The sequence below is a fragment of the Thermobia domestica genome, chromosome 2 (assembly GCF_964235325.1).
Source record: "Thermobia domestica chromosome 2, izTheDome1.hap1.1, whole genome shotgun sequence".
NCBI lineage: Eukaryota > Metazoa > Arthropoda > Insecta > Zygentoma > Lepismatidae > Thermobia > Thermobia domestica.
In genome coordinates, this window is record NC_137455.1 from 269190928 (window position 1) to 269210678 (window position 19751).

Genomic DNA, 19751 nt, shown 5'->3' on the forward strand with positions numbered 1-19751 from the left:
CTTTAAACACGAAATTAATTCTTTGTTATTCAGAAATGTATTTCTCTTTGTATAGTCAGAATATTATACGACTTAAAGGAGAAGAAAATACATGTAAACTTTACATTTATTTCTCTTTCTGTAGTTTAGTTTTTAAAATATCTTGTTTATTTGCTCTTCTTGTTCCTGACACATTCCTTAGTTGTTAGTTGACTGTTTAAGTTTTGATTGTTACTTGTTATTCCCTGACGTTGCATTATTGTGACAATATAACTACCGAAAATTATTAAGTGTTATTGACATCTAGTAACTTGAAACTACAGCATAAGAAGAAAACTGGACAACTACTGTCGTTGTCAACGTCATCGTCCAAAATGTATTTATCTTCTGTAGAAGAAAGGACCTAGCCATTGGGTATCTTATCCAATGCTATTTTCGTAAGGAGGCCACTACAGTGATCACAACTGGTGACTGAATTTCAGTCTTCTTTGTTATTGTTTCTCAGAGTTCTTTTTTATTTATTGTTTTCTCTCTCATTGTGTTTTTTAAATAACACTTTTTGTTGTGTATGTGTTGTTCATAGTTGTGCTAAGTTCATCTTCTTCAATCTTTACCTTGTTGGCTGTTCTTGTATCTCCGCTTGCAAGCGATACTGTGTTGAGTTGCACGCAGATGCTGGAGAACCCTATCGGCTTCTGGTTATTCGTTTCAGGTGTTCGTAAAATGTGTTTTGTTTTATTTCTAGACTTTGATTGTTGATGTGATTATATTATACCTTCTAAACTTGTAGTTGTGTGACATAATCTAGATTTATTTGCATATTGGAGAAATGTTCTCTATAGAAAAGTGTATCAGTCAGCGTTCTTCTAAATCTGTGTATTTTTAATGACTTCGTTAATAGTTAGAATTTGCACTGATATATGATTCTGTTTTTGAGAATTTCATATTTAGTGTAACTCTAAGCTAATATATTTTACTGTTAGGCTATATTTGTCTTGTTTCGGTTATAGATTTAATATCCGCACATCACTGTCAGTTTAATATTTGTATAATTATAATTTGTTAATTCTGGTGCTCAAAGTAATTTGTTTCAGTTTTGATATGAACTGCTGTTTTTGGTTTTGACTTTCTATATATGTTTTTCATTTCAAAGTTGAAATACTTGGAACGTGAAGAATCAGCACGGACATTCGAAATAACACTTGCGTACATCATTGTTCGAGTAGGGTTAAAATGCAAGTGATATTCGTATTAAACTTGTTTACCAATTGAGAATATAAATGAAGACCACAGGGGGAAAAAAGGAGGTAAGTCAAAAAATGGTCAAAAATGTATTAACAGCAGAATTATGTAGCTTGAAAGGCAATTTGCATGAACTAAATCCCACAGTAAGAAGAAGATAAGTAACTAAGAAATTTAATGCTAAAGATTTCGTCTACAAGGGAAGAAGGAGGTAAGTCAGTGGAAAACAGGACAATTATGTAAAGTTATGCCTCTATTTTCCCTCTGATTTAGGAAGAAAATGAGTTAAACTCCCTTACGTATTTACGCAAATGATGTTTAATATTGGAACAAATCCTACATCAATTGTTTAATTACAGTATCTTATAATGTTTAATATTTAATAGCCATGCCGGTTGTGTACTATTTCGCAAGCAGTTCGTTTTATCATTTAATTAGTATTTATTTTACGTTAAACTGTAGGTCCATAAACTGCAGCTTCATGAAGTTGCTTCTAGAATGGAACATTAAACTTTTGTTAATCAGAACCATTATTAATTTAGTAATGACATCTCCTCTTCAGACTCTAGTATAGAATCATTTTTTTAGTATACAATTTTCGTTCAAAAAACAGAGAGGATAATTAGTTTTCACACAAGATATAACTATGTAAATGAAAGACTAATTTAAACTTACCTCTAGAAGTCTCTTTTCTAACTCATCAAGGTTAGATGCGTTAGTGTCGTACTCCCCTTCGCTATAGTCATCCTCGTTCTCAAGATCTGGGAAGGTCGTGTTCTGCGCCCTCATTCCAACTGTTATCGTTACCTGCAACAATACACAATTAGACATCTATTAGATTTAACAGAAAACGAAAAATGAACAACAAAAAAGTGATATTGAAATGCTCTTCACGTATTGGTGAAAGGTTGTTCATATAACGATCAATAACGCACCGCTGTGGATTACTAGATTACTAGAGTACTGCGTCCCGTTTAGCAGCGAGGCTATATGAGACGTGGACCTATTGCTTAACGTGGAATCCGAACCACATGAGCTTCCCTGGAATCGAAGCCGGATCTCTTGCACTGGAAACGAGTATGCTAACTATATAGCCACAATACAGGAACACTGTGGATTCAATATGAAGCGAATACTTGTCACGGCAAGACTAAGCTTCGTAACTTGTCAAAGAAATGGTCAAGTCTCGCATCACATTGAGTGATATTGATTGTAAACTTAGATGCATGTCAAAATTACATACGTGGTGTCAGTTCGTACAGTTAAAAACAGTGGTCTATATAGAATTTCCTCAAGGGGTGCGGGTTCAAACTTTCAAGTTCATGTGAGGTGTTCCGTTTCTTTTTTTATAACGCTTCTTGTTGTGTCTGTGTTGTTCATAGTTGCGTTATGTTAATCTTCTTCAATCTTTATCTTGTTCTGGTTGTTCTTCTAGTATCTCCGCTCGCAAGTGATACTGTGTTCACTTGTGCGCAGATGCTGGCGAACCCTATCAGCTTCTGGTTATTCGTTTCAGATGTTCGTAAAATGTGTTCTGTTTTATTTCTTAGACTTTGGTTGTCGATGTGATTATATTATACCTTCTAAACTTGTAGTTGTGTGACATAATCTAGATTTATTTGCATATTGGAGAAATGTTCTCTATAAAAAAGTGTATCAGTTAGCGTTCTTTAGAAATCTGTGTATTTTTAATGACTTCGTTAATAGTTAGAATTTGCACTGTTATATGATTCTGTTTTTTGAGAATTACAGAAGTTATGTGCGATCTGAGCTCAGAAATTACATTTGAAGTGTTAGAATAGTAATATGAAACTGCTCTGTGACAGCCAGTTATCCTTTCTTGAAGTCGTTTTCCTTTCTCATATAAATTCTTATATAAATTTTCAAGATAAATGGATGATTACATTGACCATTTAAGAATGCATTTACAGGAAACAAGCCTTTGTTGAGGTTGCCGTTGCTCCCGGAATGTCTCATATAGATTCAGTATTTTTACTACTTAATGTTAATATGGTACATATTTGTATCTTGCTGAAGATTGTGTGTTCCACAATGCAAATATTTTCTTTTGTCAGTAATGTGGATGTTGTCCTCGTGCGTGCACAATAGCTCTGCCCTATATAACGGTCTAGACAGTCTCTTAACAGTAAATGAAAACCTGATATTACAACAAGTACATAAGAAAATGACATATGGAACGCAATGAGTTAAAATTACAGATCACAGAATTTAATTTTCACAAACTTGGTGGCATTTGAATACACTTGAAAAAGAAACCAGTGAACTTAAACAATTTAAATTTCAGTTCATTTTAAAGAAAATAGAATATTTCCCTACATCCCTACGTAAGTCAATGAACTCCTTAAAAACAGGATTCCAAGGTACTCAACACCCTTGAATTTGACACATACACAAAGACTGACAATACAATAATCACGGAATAAAATTAAATTACGAATTAAAGTTCATATTATTATTGATGCACAAAATAATTCGAAAGTATTATAGTAAAATTATTATACTTTCAATTTCCCATTCAGAAAGTATTACATATGGTTATTTATATGCTCATAGAATTATATGTCAAAGCTGAAATATTAAAGCTGGAAGCATTTGAAGTGTGATGTTGGCGCTAAGCATGGTGTTGGCTCAAGAAGTTGGCGCAAAAATGCTAAGCATATCTTGGACCGAAAGGAAAAGGAATGAAGACGTATTAAAGGAAGCGAATGAAGGACGACAGATCATGAAGATAATAGGAAAAAGAAGCAACAGAATGCTTGGCCATCTTATCCGGCACTCCGATTGGATCACCGTACTGATAGAGGGAAAGGCAGAAGGAAAACCAAGAAGGGGAAGACCAAGGATAGAATACCTAGATGCTGTTACGAAGAAGAGACCTTACTAAAGTATAAAACAGCTTTCTCAAAGGAGAGAAAAGTTTTAAAATTTCCACGTTGCCCACCAACTTATGGTTGAGGTGAGAAAGATGTAGAAGAATTATATGCTATAAGAACTTGCTAAAGAATAAGCTACACCAAAACATAGTAAAAACTTTATTCATCTGAAATTAGAATTCGTGAAGAATTTAATAGTAGATAGACAATGGTAATTCACAAGAAGAAATTTCCAGATTTTTTTTTTTTTTTAAGTAAGAAAGGGTGTAATATGCTTTCGTTCTGTTCTGAGTTCTGATTAATAACGACAGGGAAAAAAAAAGAAACGAAGAAAAATGTATGAATCTGATTGATAGAGCTGATGAGAATGATGAACGCAAAATCTGAAGAAATCCTTCCAAATTTAACAACTGATCAAATGGAAGGAGGAATACTTAAAGACGATACTAACAACATTTGCGATCGTTCTGTGCCGGAATTATGTAGATTAGCTACCCAAAGTATGCAGAAGAATGAACGAATGACGAAAAGAATTCAAAATGAAAATGCAAATAAAAAACGCTACTGCATGTTTCGTTTCGTTTCTTTCTTCCTTTTGCTGCAGATCAATTTGGATGGAGCACGCGTTTGTTCTAAATCTGCTCAAATGAGCAGCTTAAAATTTACAAAACATACATAATTGTAACATATTTTAAATTTGCATTGCGTTGCAAGTGTGCAATATAACCTTAAGTATAACACAAAATAACATAATCAGTATACAGTTACATCATTATTGGAGCAAGCATAAGTTTCCTTCTTCGGCGACGCAAGTATTATCAATCTATTATATAAAAATGAAAGTGGTTATGTTTGTGACTTATTAACACTTGAACCACCCCACAGATCTCGATTAAATTTTCAACATAGATTATGTTTGGGCCTGGGATGGCTTTTATTATTTCACTTTTACGGTGCAACTTAGGGGAGGGAGAGGGTAAAATATATAAAAATAATCGGAAATGACCAAAATTAATGTCGAATCCATAGTTTTTGGGATCGCTGAGATGAATAGTGACACTTTCTATGCCGTTTAAATCCAAATTAAGCCCCCATTAGTACCTCTAAGGGGGATGACACGTAAAAATAATTGAAAATGACCGATATTAATGTTGAATTCAGAGCTTTTGGGTCCTAAGTTGATTAGTGACAGTTTTAGTGCCTTTTATGTCCAAAATGAAACGTATGCTTCCCATGTAAAGAATGGGCATTCTGCTAGTATATTAATAACAATATTTTACAATGATATTCTAGAATTAAAATTCGATAAGGAGTTCCTAGCTCGAAGCCAGGCCATATGAGTTTGTGGTGAACAATACTGTGTCCGCGGTTTTCTCGGTTCTCCTGTGTCCTCCTCTCCCATTTCCATTCAGCCAATTATCCAACTTCATCTCCTTTAGCCTATAATATATGTGAGTAGGACGTAAAACTATGGAGTTCACTCAACTTCTCTTATCAAATTCGGAAAGGCATTAAATTGAAGAAGAGTTTCCAGTAAGCAAGCTCATCTACAGAAGTCTAAGTTTGGCTTTAATTTTCCTTGATAGACTTAACCTTACAATTCTTTCTATTTATGACTTTGCCAACTGTAAAGTTGTGCTTGGAGTCCAGATCGCTTTGACGTATAAACATGCGTGCGCTTAGACCAGATGTAAGAATGAATGATGCACAAGAATGTTAGCTTGTTAGACTTAGCCTTAGAGGTTTTCTCGTATGGCTTTGACAAGTGTAAATTTTAAGTCAGGTTTGGCAGGTGTCAGTTTAAAGGAATTTTAAGGCTAGACTTTTGAAAGAAGCCTGCAATCGAGGAACTAGCAAGTTCGCTACAACCTTTGTTAGGTCTGCAGCCATGCAAATGCAAACTTCTGTCTTGAATATTTGAATAAGGCTATTAAAAATCTAGAATGCTATCAGGACTGCATTTTATTTTGGCTTACACAAATTGTATAGCCGAGAAAATAAAAGAACGTTCTTGCTTACTGCTGCGTTTACTAAAAGCTTCGAAAGAAAATGGCTCTTTATAATAAAGATTTTCTTAGCGTAGAAAGAACATAACTCCATTACACTGCCGAAACCGTATTCACATAGGCTAAAACTTTCAAAAGTGGTTGAAAATAGAAAATGTAACAATGATAAAATCAATTTTACACTCGACTATAGAATTAGAGCATAGGAAATAGTCACTAATTAATTACAATAGTTTTAGAAAAAGTATTAAATTGTGCTGGTAATATTCAAGAGAGTGTCGACAAATTATAAGAAAATTATTTGATGTTTCCATAGGAGTTTCACAACTACAAAATAATAAAGTTGAACTATTGACTGGCTTCAGTTTAACGTCCTTTTTCAGCATAGATGGTATATGAGACGAAACCTAGTGTTTAATGTGAGATTCGTATTATTAATTAAATTTGTATCCGTGAGGCAAATCTCTCATCGAGAATAGAGCCCGGACAGTCGACTACAATGGTACCAAAATAAATGATTGTGCTGTATTTATTTTTTTCAAAAAAATAAACAAAGAAAATTGTAATAGCAGCGGTAGAATATAACCTATGCAATCAATAAAACTTATTCGAACTTGACCGAAGTTGGCATGTTCGTAGACTCTGACGAGTTTACTACGAATATAATACTATGATGTACAGGCCTCTGGTTTCCGACTTGGAGCATAAAAATTGGGATTTAGAGTTAGTCAACACTTCGCAAAAAACAAAAATATCTCATTACTATTTATATAGGATAAAAATGCAAAGAGGAAATATGTTAGTAAACGTTAATTTGAGACATGAGATTGTTGATTAGCTATGATATAGATGCAGTGTGTACTGATAACAAACATCCGTGGAGAATAGACCAGTTATTAAACGTTAACTTGAGTCATAGGAAAGTAAATGGTGAGACGGTTGATTATCTATCTTGCAAATATAGTGTGTAATAATAAATAACGCTTAAAAATTAATGAAGCACATTCTTTTGTAATAAAAAAAACAGTCAACAAACGTATATTCCTATAGTTGGATACTCAAATCTATTCCTTGGCTCATCATCATACCACCATCTGTGATATAAATATTCACAAGGCTATATTCCGAGAAGACAGATGAAAGAAAAAAGTAAAAAAGTGTTATCCCATTATTTTTGTGATGTTTAGTATTAATCTCCTCCAAACTTAGAAAAGAAACAATATTAACGCCGAGGATCAATCTTGAATCCAAGAATATAGACAAGTATATTGCTGATTACTTTGCCGAACTTGCTTAGAAATTTAACTAACAGGGAATAATAATGTGCATTGAATTAGAATTTCTTAAATTATAATCAATAGAGCGAAGATGCTTCCTGTTCTTTTTTTTTTTTTCAACGAAATCAGGTCAAAATGATTAAAAATGTTAAAAGTACTGCAGAGATGTTGACCTCGAGCATCAACCACGCGTCATCCGAGTGATTAATTCATCATCCGTCGACGGAGCTAGGAGATTGTGGTTTTTGGCTCGTTAGCAATGCACAGCTTAAATATCATGACCTCACCATTTATTTAAACAGAAATGAAGCTACTGCATCAGGCGAAAACCACTGTAGTAACTTTTTGCAGTGATGGCGAAAACATACAATTTCATCTCATATCATTTTCAAGATGAAGTATGTAGGAAGTACTTCCGTGTACCTCACTGTAATTATGGAATTATGTAAATCATTGTAAGTTTCCGTATAATATACAGTATACTCGAGATTAAATTCAGCAAATGTTGTGCATTAAATTTATTTTCTACCTGCCTAAGGATGCTGAGAGATCTTCAAGAGATAAGTTTTGTGAACGACGTAATACGTTTCAATCATTCTGCATGCAAAAAGAATTGGAAGGGAGAAATCAATCTACACCATTGGTCGCCAATTTATGACGTACTATGATCAGGACAAAGCAACAAGTACGCTTGGGGGTCATTTTAATTTTTCTTCCCTTGTCCCCTAGAAGCGACAGTTCGCTAAATGTGCGTAAGTCATAAGGTTTCTGAATCTTCGTTCTATTGTGTCTAATCCCACTTCTTCTTCCATGTGTTTAGATCAATTAAGGTATAAACCACGAATAATTGAAAGTAACTACATAAAATCTGCACTTTTCTAAAATTTGGATCGGTACCAAGGACTTACATTGAAGAATGCACGTGGTAAACAAAAGACTACAGAAAATATCTAAATTGAATAGCTATTATTTCTTTTAACTTAGAAATATGTTTAATGTTGTATTACAGATCAATAAACTGTAAACTATAGCTTCGTGACAGGACCGTCACTGGAATCAATTTATGCATCTAATACATACTTATTTTGAAAACATTCGAGCATAATTTATCCCCGTGCCTTCTTTTCTTATCGGAAGACAGTAATATGGTAGAAATAAAAGAGCGACTGAGTTTCCCGATCAATGAAAAAACATCTTCCTTCATTAAATTGAGCAAATCTTTATTATAAGTACACGTTGCTTTTACTTAACATTTAACAGGTTGAAGTTTTAACACAAAGTAACGTTTATCAGGTTTATTGCATTTATTTCTCTCAATTTTTAGTGTAATAGCAATTAGTGATTTTATTATTATTATCATTATTATTATTATTATTATTATTATTATTATTATTATTATTATTATTATTATTATTATTATTATTATTATTATTATTATTATTATTATTATTGTCATAACAAAACCTCAACATTTGCAATAATTCACTCCAATTCAAGAGATAGACGTATAAATTTGTATCAAAAGGAATTAATAATCGCAGTACTATCCATGCACTTTTTAACTATTTTGATTCGTCCATTATTGAGAGAATTTAGAAAATCATTGAAATGAAATTTTTCAGTGTGTCCCACGATTTATGCTCTTTTAGGCTAAGGGAGACGATGATTAAAGCAAGTGAATGATGGTGGAATAATTGGCGTAATGAGAAAGTGCCAGGAAACAGGAGTACCAAGAGAAAACTCACGGTCACGATGTTGTCCCCCACAAACTTACTCGACCATGAATTGAACCAGGGACCGCACGCACTAGAGGTAGGTGCTCTAGCACTAAGCGACCGTACCCCCTCTTGAGAAAATTTAGTTAATGAAAACCATGCTAGGTAGTAAAATGAAATAATCCAAACATGAATGGAACATATGACTAAAACATTCATGGATTGTTCACCTATTATTGATTTAATCTTTTTTCGGGTAAGTTGTATCATCCTTCTCCTGAATGTAACTTTTTATTATCAATATGGTCCCTCGCTCTCTCTCTCTCTCTCCTTCTCTGACATTCTATTTCTCTTATATATACAGGATGTTAATGAATACCGTGTCATAAATCTGGGAAGTGATTCTGCATAAAAAAAATAAAAAATTATGAGAAATCGTTCTTATAAACATATATAGTAAGACTTATAGTTTCGAAGTGAGAGGCTGCAGACATTGAAAGAGAAGCGAATTTAAAGCTGTCCGATAAATTCTATAATCTTATATAGAATTTATTGGATAAGCAATCAATATACACCTTGTAACCCTGTTCCACCTAAAATTGCAAATGGTAAACATGCATAATAACTGCGCAAGAGGATTCTTAAAGGAAATGAGCAATTTCCTAAAGATCTCATCAACCGCATGATATCTTAGAATATCCTGTAAGGCCAAGGTATCAATTCATTCCATCCTAACCCAGATAATTGCTTGTCTAGAGACTTCATACCTCTGTTTTATGACAAATACTTAAAATCTATGCAACTTAAATGATCTCTGCGAGATTCATTGCATGTCTAGTCTCATCTTCGCTGTGTTTATGCAACCACGCAGAACTTTTCAAACTATTCTGGTATATCAAATCCGATTGCAATACTGGCTTACAGACAAAAAATTCTATTTCCTAATGATGTGCCGTTCCTTCCGCACTTATTTCGACTTACCTTTACCTCAGAGTCTTCTCGGAAAAACCTCACTATCTTTGAGGAATCACTTCCACAGTCGTCGAGTATGTTTACCATCAATAGTTTCGAATGGAACAGAGTTGTTTTATCTAACAAACTTCTGTGGCTCTGACCTTTGGTGCGAAGGGTACAGGATGCGATTTCCATTGAGCAGACTCGGTCGAGAAGGTGTAATCACTTCTTCAGGTCAGCCATTCTGAATGAGATTTTTCCTGGTTTTTTTTTTTTTATTATTATTATTATTCACACCAAGGGTGTACCTTACCAGCAGGTCTCAGGTCGCTTCCTTCCTACTCCATTTCTTTCTTAATTCCCAGGAAAATATGCTTACCAAGGGACGTCATCTCTCATAATTGACGAGCTTAAGGTCATAGAAGCAGATCTCACCGAAAAATATTTATAACTAACTAACTAACTAACTCTATGGCCTATGGAACCCGGAGGTTCAATGCCGCGTTCACAAAAGCTCTCCACTGACTTCTATCCTTAGTTAACTGCATCCAGTTTCTACTTTGTATTCCAATCTCTGCGAGATCCATCTTAATATTGTCCTCCCATCTGCGCCTAGGTCTTCCTAATGGTCGTTTTCCGATTGGTCTTACAGTCAAGACTTTGAAAGCGTTTCTACTTTCTTCCATTCTAGCTACATGACCTGCCCATCTAAGCCTCCTAGACCTGGCGACCATAACAATGTTGGGTAAACCGTATAAATTATGTAGTTCCTCGTTATGAAGTTTCCGCCATTCCCCATTCCCGTTCCTCTTGGGTCCGAATTTTCGTCTCAGGATCTTGTTCTCAAATACTTTCAGTCTATGTTCTTCCCTCAGAGTAAGTGACCATGTTTCGCAACTATATAGAACAACAGGCATGATTATCGTTTTGTATATTTTAAGCTTCAAATTCCTCGACAGAATTCATGACGACAAGAGATTTTGAACCGAATAGTAACACGAATTCCCTGTTTTTAGTTGATATTTAATTTCTTCATGAATATGATTTTCGTATGTTAACATTGATCCTAGATATTTGAAACTATCCACTTTATCAAAAGTATTATTTAATATTTTAACGCATCCATAATTTGCCGTATTACGGTCCTGACTCGCTTCCATGTATTTAGTTTTCTTCGCATTCACTTCTAAACCCATGTCACTGCAAGCAATATTTATAAATAAATAAATAAAATCTAAAGAACTCTTGGATCGACAGGCGTACCTTGATTGTGTGTCGAAGAAATATCTAAGATTGCTTTCCTCCCATTTGCGGCAGTCTTTGACCTGGAACCTATGTGGCCTACGACATATTTGTATATGAACTTTTTTTCTTATTTTAGTACATAGAATCATTTCTCAAATTTATTATACGATATTTATATTCATATTCATATTCGGAATATTGGGAGACAAGAGTGACGTGTTGCTATCTGTTGGTAATCCTTTAAAGTCAACATGAGAAGAGTGAAAGTTATAGTTGCTGGCAGGAGAATATACCGTATTTTTTGTTTTATTCGTTTTTTTTTAATTAGTAACTTCCAAATTAAGGAACTAATTTGAATAAAATTTCCTTTAACGAAAAGATAATTATGTTCGTTCTATAATATACAAGTGTATTTAAATAAGTAACTTAGTATACAAGTTTTTCTTTTTTTAATAATCTTTCGCTGGTGATTGATAGACTAATTACGAGGAAAAGAACATGTTAAAGTAGACCAACATATTCAGTAACTGACACATGCATATAAGAGTTTGAATATTGCATAAGAGAAAATTTCTTACATAGTATACCTTCTTCATATATCATACTGTACTTTCTCTCCAATCACTTTATTTTTTAAAAAAATCCGTGTAGTAACTTCCCTCCTTTCTGTTAAAATACCGGTAAGTAGAATGGTTTATTCAAAATATATTTAGAATGGTTTAATATTGTTTACACACTCGTATCTTTTAACATATAAATGTGAAGTATCGTATTTTTACAGAAGTACACAATGCTTATATTGGCACTTCATTACTCGCTCAAGCAAAGCAAGATATGAGTGCTTTGTCACCCAAGAGAGAATCTTTGGTGCTGGACGGTGTATTGTTTATGCGTAAGTAGCTGGCTGCTTACTCGTATTCGACCTGCTCCATTTTCTCTTACAGTGTGCACTCCACCAAAGCGCCTAGGGATGGTTTTTCCTCCGAGATAAGCAAATGGATATTTCAATCCCTCCCCCTCCTCCCTCCATGTCTCTGTGGAGTAAGACTAGGGAAAGCATTCCACTCTATGTTCACACACACACATACACACAGATACATATATATAAGCTGACAGCGTTCAGGCGGCTTAATTCCTGAAAACGAACGTTGAAGAGAATGAAGCATCCTTTCTCAACATCTGTTCGTTATGTATCAAATGATCAAAGTTACCTTTTCCACTTTAATTAAACGTTCAACTTCACAGAAAGTGGGTTGATAGGTACAACTGACGTCAAAGGTTTTGCATCAACCTTTTATTAAATAAGGAAATACTGTATTGGTAAACTATATGGCTTAAGAAGCCCGTGAAATTTAATTCCTCAGAAACAAAATATTGCTGGATCCAAATCTTAAGATTTTTATTACACTCTTTCACTTATATTTTGCTTTCTAGTTTATTCTTTTTACTGTGTTGGCTCACCATTAATGTCTTCTTCCTTCACAGGTTTCCCCACCAACATTGTGTGCATTTCGAGGATTTCCCATACAAACGACGTTCTCCGGTCTATATTGTCTCGATCTAAATGCTTTGTTTAGTGAGAACCTTTATGAAGTTTCACGTTGTGTAATTTTCTTCATTTTTTTTTTAAACTTTTATTGGTTTCTCTTTCCTCCAAAATTTCCTCGAGAGCCTCAAGACACTATTTTTGAATATCCTCCGCCCGAGAGCATGCATGAACTTTTGCATCTATTAAATACGCACAATAAAGAAAAATGTTCGTTTGTTGATTTTAATTTGAAATTAAACTAGAAAATAAAGAAATATAGCATTACTACTTAACGTATAATATAATAGAGAATATAAAGTTTATAGCCTATAAGTATTGTTTGACGAATTACAATTTAATAAATATTTTATGATATTTCTCCAAAATACTAAAGCGTATCTGAATGAATTGAATGTAAATGAAGAAGCAAGTTAATAATTTGTTTTTAGCTCAGTCTTATGTGTTCAATAGGATCTAGACTCAATATCTGATCAAATCTCTTGTGCCTAAATCTATTTTTGTTACTTATAGGGTAGTTTTGCATCAGTGACATGTGAATTTCTTTTCAAAACCTGAAGTATAATGCACTAAAATTTCTGAACAGAGTACCAAGGTATTTCTCATTACTGAGTTTCTTTTTTGAAATCTAAAGTACAATATCATATATCATTTCTGAATAAATGGCCTAAGAAGGGAAATATGTTAATTACATCCCAACCCTTAACATTACCACTGGTTTACTTAGATCAGTGAGAGATTCAACTTGGTCTTTCTTAACATGTATAACAATAAACATTAGAACAATTTCAATGCGTCATACGTCATTGAACCCTTTTACGTACACAGTAAAAAATATTTATCTGTTAACGTAGCACCAGACGTGGCTTTGAAGTCATTATTCACTACAATAAAGAATTTACATATTCTTTGATAGGTATTTCTAAAACAATCTTTGAAGGGGATAATAGAATATTTTCAAACCTACTACTATAGTAAATAATAATAATAATAATAATAATAATAATAATAATAATAATAATAATAATAATAATAATAATAATAATAATAATAATTTAGGTCAAAAGATCCAATATATTTCAATAAAAAAATTTCTTGTATGCCTTATATCTGGAGAACTACATACAGGTGTATAGTGTAGCTAAATCCAAACTATCAGTTGACTCAGTATGATGTGCTTATTCCGTAGAAAATACGGAAACTCGATTTAGGGAACGTTCAAAAATTTTGTGGCCTCTGATCCAATAATTAATTATTGGTCAAGATCGCAATTTTTTGATCTATTTCTTGTTCCCGAAAATTCTTGTTTACAAATAATTCTATAGAAAATCGTTATTTTCTAATCACCAAATCCGATCCTGATTTGAACTTATGTGTCTGGAGTGGAAATGGAGAACTATTAAGTTGGGTAAACTGTTAATCCATATTTCACATAATCTGAAATACGCCTTAAACTCCAAACAAACAAAACTGAATTCCCATTATTCACCCACTTTTCACTGCTTCTAGTTCATATTTATGAGGGGAAAAAATGTTCTCTATTATTACTAATTACCACACCACTAGAGTTACACAATGGAAAAAACTGTTTTCAAACACCTTATTTATGGCACTACTTATACATTATAAGAAAAACAATGACATTTTGTTCACCCCTGTGTAGTCGCCACTTTTACTTAATTATGTCAATAGAAGTGGCGACTGTCCATAAGTGAACAAGGTAGCCATTATTAGCATTAGTAGTAAGCTATTGTTCGGAAGGTTTCTTTTGTATTTCACAAGGACGTCTCGTACAAATGAAAAGAAGCTTTAAATAATACATTATGTAGACAAAAAAAAAAAAAAAAAAAAGATCTACTCTAACCACATTACTTAAGTATTATGAATACGCAACTCATTGTGTTTCTTATTCCCTACTTTTTCTCATAGAATAATGAAATGAGATGAAATCTTTCAGTTTTACTTACCACGGTTATGGCGGCTAGGCTAAAGGACACGGTGATGATTAGAAATGAATTAAATGGTGATTGAAGAAAGTGAGAGGAAACGGAAGAACCCCGAGAAAACCTCCGTACACGGTGGTTGTCCACCACAAAGCTTATTTAGCGCGAGCTAGGATCGAACCAAGGACTCCGTGCACTAGGGAGTGAACGCTCTATCACGGAGCCATCGCAGCCCCCTTCTCATACAATAAAAAACCCTTCATATGCAAGTGGCTAGTGTGTGTGTGTGATTGTGTGATCCTGTGTTCAATTCCCGTTAGGAGTACTCATCTAGGATACAAACTCGAGTATTACATTTCATCTTAAACACGTTGTGCTGAAAATTGAAGGTAAAATTCAAGTAAGCAAAGAAGCATAGGGTAATGGTATGACAGGTGAAATTTATGACCTCTCAACGGGTGGATGAAGCAAGGGTTGTACAATTGTCACCCTCTTGGATTTTCGAAGGATATTAAGTTCTACGAAATATATGTCGAAATATAATATTTGCTTACTTATACACTCAGTGCTGCGGTATAATTACTGTAGTTAATAAAAGTATGCAATATACATGACGTATTATTCGTATACGTACATCAAGGTGTATGCATATTCGCGACTGCACTTATGTGTCAGACTTTCGACCCCTTGACGAAAATTCTGCGATCATCCCTGAAGAAGCACCTTATTCGATCTCAGATTATCTGAGTTTTTGGTGGAGAGGTGACTCTTAAGTTTTCTGCCACGGGGGACTTCCAAGGCTTCATTTCCATTAATAAGAAGTTCAAACGTTTATATCCTTTAGGTAAACGAGACGGGTGATCGTCTGGGCGACATAAGACCTTCAGGTTTTCTTTCCTGGGACTTCAGTTTAAAGTACAGTAGAGCGTCGATTATCCGAAGTAATTGGGGGACATGGGTGTTCGGAAAGCTGGTTTGTTCGGATAATCGAACTGTACATGTTTATTTGCCAAAAGAAGTACTGTACAGTAAATTTATTCATAAAAACAGGCATCTCTTTAAGTATTACAAAGTAACGTACAAATGCAACTTTAGTAGGAATATATAGTATGTGGTACAGTTTATTAAACAAAAATATGTACAGGCCCCATTAGAAGCAATGTTCCGCCAGCGGTGGCTCAGTGCGGCGACTACTGTGGGAAACTTGGTTTGGGAGTGAGGGGGATGGTGGACGATAGGGTGGGAGAGTAACAGGTGCGAGCGAGTATACAGTTCGGTTAAGCGGTCGTTCGGTTGACCGACGTTCGGATAATCGACGCTCTACTGTAATATTAAAATTCTCGGTTAGATGAACATAGGGGCGTCATTTTGGGAAAACAGTGGGGCAATTCGAGAAACACACGTTTTTTAATAAATTGTATACATATATACTAATAAGGAGCTCATTCGTGGCTAAGCGGTTAGCGTACGCGCCTTTGGCGTGGGAGACCCGGGTTCGATTCCCGGCGGGAGCGCATGTGGTTCGAATTCCACGTTAATCAGTAGGTCCCGTCTCATATAACCTCACTGCTCAAAGGGACGTTAAACTCAATATCAACTCAACTTTGATACTAATAGAAAACGTGAAACTCTTACGTCGGTGATGGACACGGTTACTCAGTGGTAGAGCGCTTACCTCTGGTGCGTGGCATCCCCGCCCAATTAAGTTTGTGGTGGACAACATCGTGTTCATGGGTTTTCTCGGGGTACTCCCGTTTCCATTCCATTCTCATTCCATCAGTTCTTCTATCACCATTCACTTTCCTTAATCACCCATCTCCCTTAGCCTAAAGGGCATAATCATGAGAAGTTAAACTGTAAGATTTGATTTCTTATGTCGGTAGACGATCTTGGCCAATTCCCCCCTGGCAAAATCTTAAGTGACACCACTGGGTGAACAGAAAATATCAAACTAAAACACTATAAAAGAACACTACTTTTAATTTATATTTGTACTAGCTACAGAATTATTACTGTACTACAACATGCAAAATTTTGTACCGTGGTGAGTACTGTCGAAGAATTTAAAACTGAAAATCTTGCCTCTAGTAATATACGGATAATGAAGTTGAGCGCCAATTTGTGATATTGAACACAGGCTGAGGGTACGTAAAAATATTTATTAGCCTGCATAGCATGTGTGAACCACCAAATGTACTGTGATTGATTAGGCCGAAACGTCCAAGATGATCAATACAAATGGCTTGCATGGAAGTGTTTACCAGTGGCGTATAGTGTTAGTTGGGAAGTCGGTGAAAACAGGCCTATGTGCAGAACGAGAAAATCAGAATGTTACGAGTAGAAAAAGGTAGAACCAATGGGGAGCTTTCGTTTCTGCGGTGATCAACCTGCTCGTTGCTTCATCTATAGACAGAGTTAATTAAGTTACTCACCGAATTACAATCAATAATATAGAAAAACTTACATTTTAAATTTCTGACTATCTGTAATCACTTGGTTCTCAATTGTTGTAGAGTTTCTCAACGTAAGTGTTAACATTTCCAAGAAGCATTCTCGTTTCCAAAGGATGTGCTGGAACAAAAAGGGGCGATTGCGAGACGATGGAAATTTCATGGCCCTTTAGATTTTTTTCTTATTATTAGAAGATATTTTTCTTATTATTTGTCGTTATTAGGAAAAACTCTCTGCAGGCCATAATATAAATTATAGTCTATTTTTTGAAACATTTTTTCAAACATTGTAACTCATGTACTGGATCTATCATTCTATTATATAGAGGTTGATTCCGTTATATTGAGCCTAATTTGAATGTGCCTCTTACTTGGTAAACGCCGTGTTTCTACCACTGGCTGTGTTTGATCTGCAGGCCACCTCTACTGACTAGTGCCCGGCATCGAAGTTTCCATTGCAAGAGATTGCATTGTACTGTAGCTGGACTGGGTATTGCATCCCACTCGTCTTTACAGCCTTTCCAAAGGACACAGACAGTGTGAACTCGACGAGGGAACAGACTCCGCTTTAGGAGTCCGAAAGCACAATAATCCATTGGACTGGGATCCGGACTCTTAACATGGATGTCCGAAAAGGAATTGCCGAAATTCCAGTTTTCTGTTGCATACGGCAATAGACTTCCAGCGACGTTTTCGCCATGTGGCTGGATGCCTTGTCTTGGTGCAGTTCAATCTGGTTCACATCAGAGATTTCATCCTGGTACATTTCAGTGAGGACATAAGTCCGGTAGTACGCAGCATTGATTTTCACCTTTCGCTCAATCTTCCAGGAGACGAAGTTTGTCCTTGTACGAGAAACAGGCCACAGCCATGAACCCTTTTGGGAAAATATCTCTGTATGTAATGGCACGAACTTTACTACAGTCACCAAAGGTAATAACAAACTTCCACCGATCACCTTCACATAACATTTATACAGTCTTACGCAGTTCCTCTTTCACTCAGCCACATGATACAGTTTCAGGGCACACTAACGTGAGGCGTACATTTCTGGGAATGGGACGGTTCAATATCACCTGCGATGTGCGTCATTTACTGGCTATCGTACGCTGTGTAAGGGGATTTTCGGAGACTATATTTTACAAACTTATATCTGAAGCAAACGTTTACTTGAAGACTTATTGAACGAACACTTATAAATTTTCTATTTTAAGGCTGAAAAGAGAGAGATATAAAACTGTTTTGAAATGAAATTTTCCAGTTTAACGTCCCATGATTATGCTCTTTAGGCTAAGGTAGATAATGATTAAAGCAAGTGAATGATGAAATAAGAATTGGTGGAATGAGAAGGTGGGAAGCAATTGGAAAACTCCGAGAAAACCCACGGACACGATGTTGTTCACCACAAACTTACTTGGTTGGGGATCGAACCAGGAACCCCACGCACCAGCGATATGCGCTCTACCACTGAGCCACGGTGCCCCCTTAAATTATTTTGTTTGTGGATAGAAAAGAACAAGACGAGAACATATCTGTAAACACATCGTACACGCCCATCACTTTAAGTATATGTTAATTAAGTGATGCGTAATTGTGTGATATAGGAATGTTTAGAAGGTTTGAAGGACATTAGCAAAGTTCAGACTGTTCATAAATTCAAAGACGCCGGATATATTATTTTGAATAATCAAATGGTTATCACTGAACCTGCTGGGAACATGCATGTGTTAAGGGCTCATTTGTAAACAGGAGAAGTAGGTACGACAAATATTTCCTGGAGAGTATTTTTTGTTCATTTCTCCATTATTTTGATCACCTTCCGCTCTCTTCACGCTGTTCTGATGGTTTTCGTCTGATGTCCTGTGGCTACCCTTTAGTCTCGGAGTCACTGAGTCCTCTTGGGAGGCTATACATTCCCGACACTGAGGAATTTCAATGATTGATTAAGTAAACATATTGAAAGCTGAATAAAGTAAGTCATTTGCTATAGGGCTTACCTCCCATGAATTTCAGGAATCTTACTTCGTATACTGTTTTCCATTAATTCCACTCATCATGTAAACATTATACATGATATACTAAACTACATAATACACTAAATACTTTTATCTTTTTATTGTTTTAGATAAATTGTAATGAAATTTCTTCCAGAGTGCTTCGAACACTTAGAGTTGCACGTCCGCGCTTGCCAGAACTAACAATATAACTTACCAGTAATTGCTAATAACTGTTTCCGAAGATGTCCGAAGTTTTTCTACTAGTGTGAATGGGTTGCAGGGACCTAATTATCTCTAGAGTGATTTTACAGAGAGCACAAGTGTACATAGGCTCATTTCATGTGCAAACACAGGTCATGAGAAAAAGTTGTGTTTCGCCTATGAAAGTCTGTTTTAGCCCATAACTTCAGAACCTGTACATTTATTGGGAATCAGCATAAATATTTATGTGTTGGAATACGAGGGTTGATTGCCAAACTACCTCCATGTTGGGTACGGGAAAA

The 19751-nt window shown here is 35.2% G+C and overlaps 1 protein-coding gene across 5 annotated transcripts in view; it reads right to left on the reverse strand.

Annotated features, from left to right (window-relative positions):
* nolo (ADAMTS-like no long nerve cord) overlaps window positions 1–19751 on the reverse strand; it is a 1299980-nt gene that overhangs the window by 562838 nt on the left and 717391 nt on the right. For all 5 annotated transcript variants that reach the window (XM_081748697.1, XM_081748696.1, XM_081748695.1 and 2 more), the window contains exon 3: window positions 1897–2028. In XM_081748697.1, coding sequence (XP_081604823.1) covers window positions 1897–2028 — 132 coding nt within the window. The remainder of the gene's footprint in view (window positions 1–1896; window positions 2029–19751) is intronic.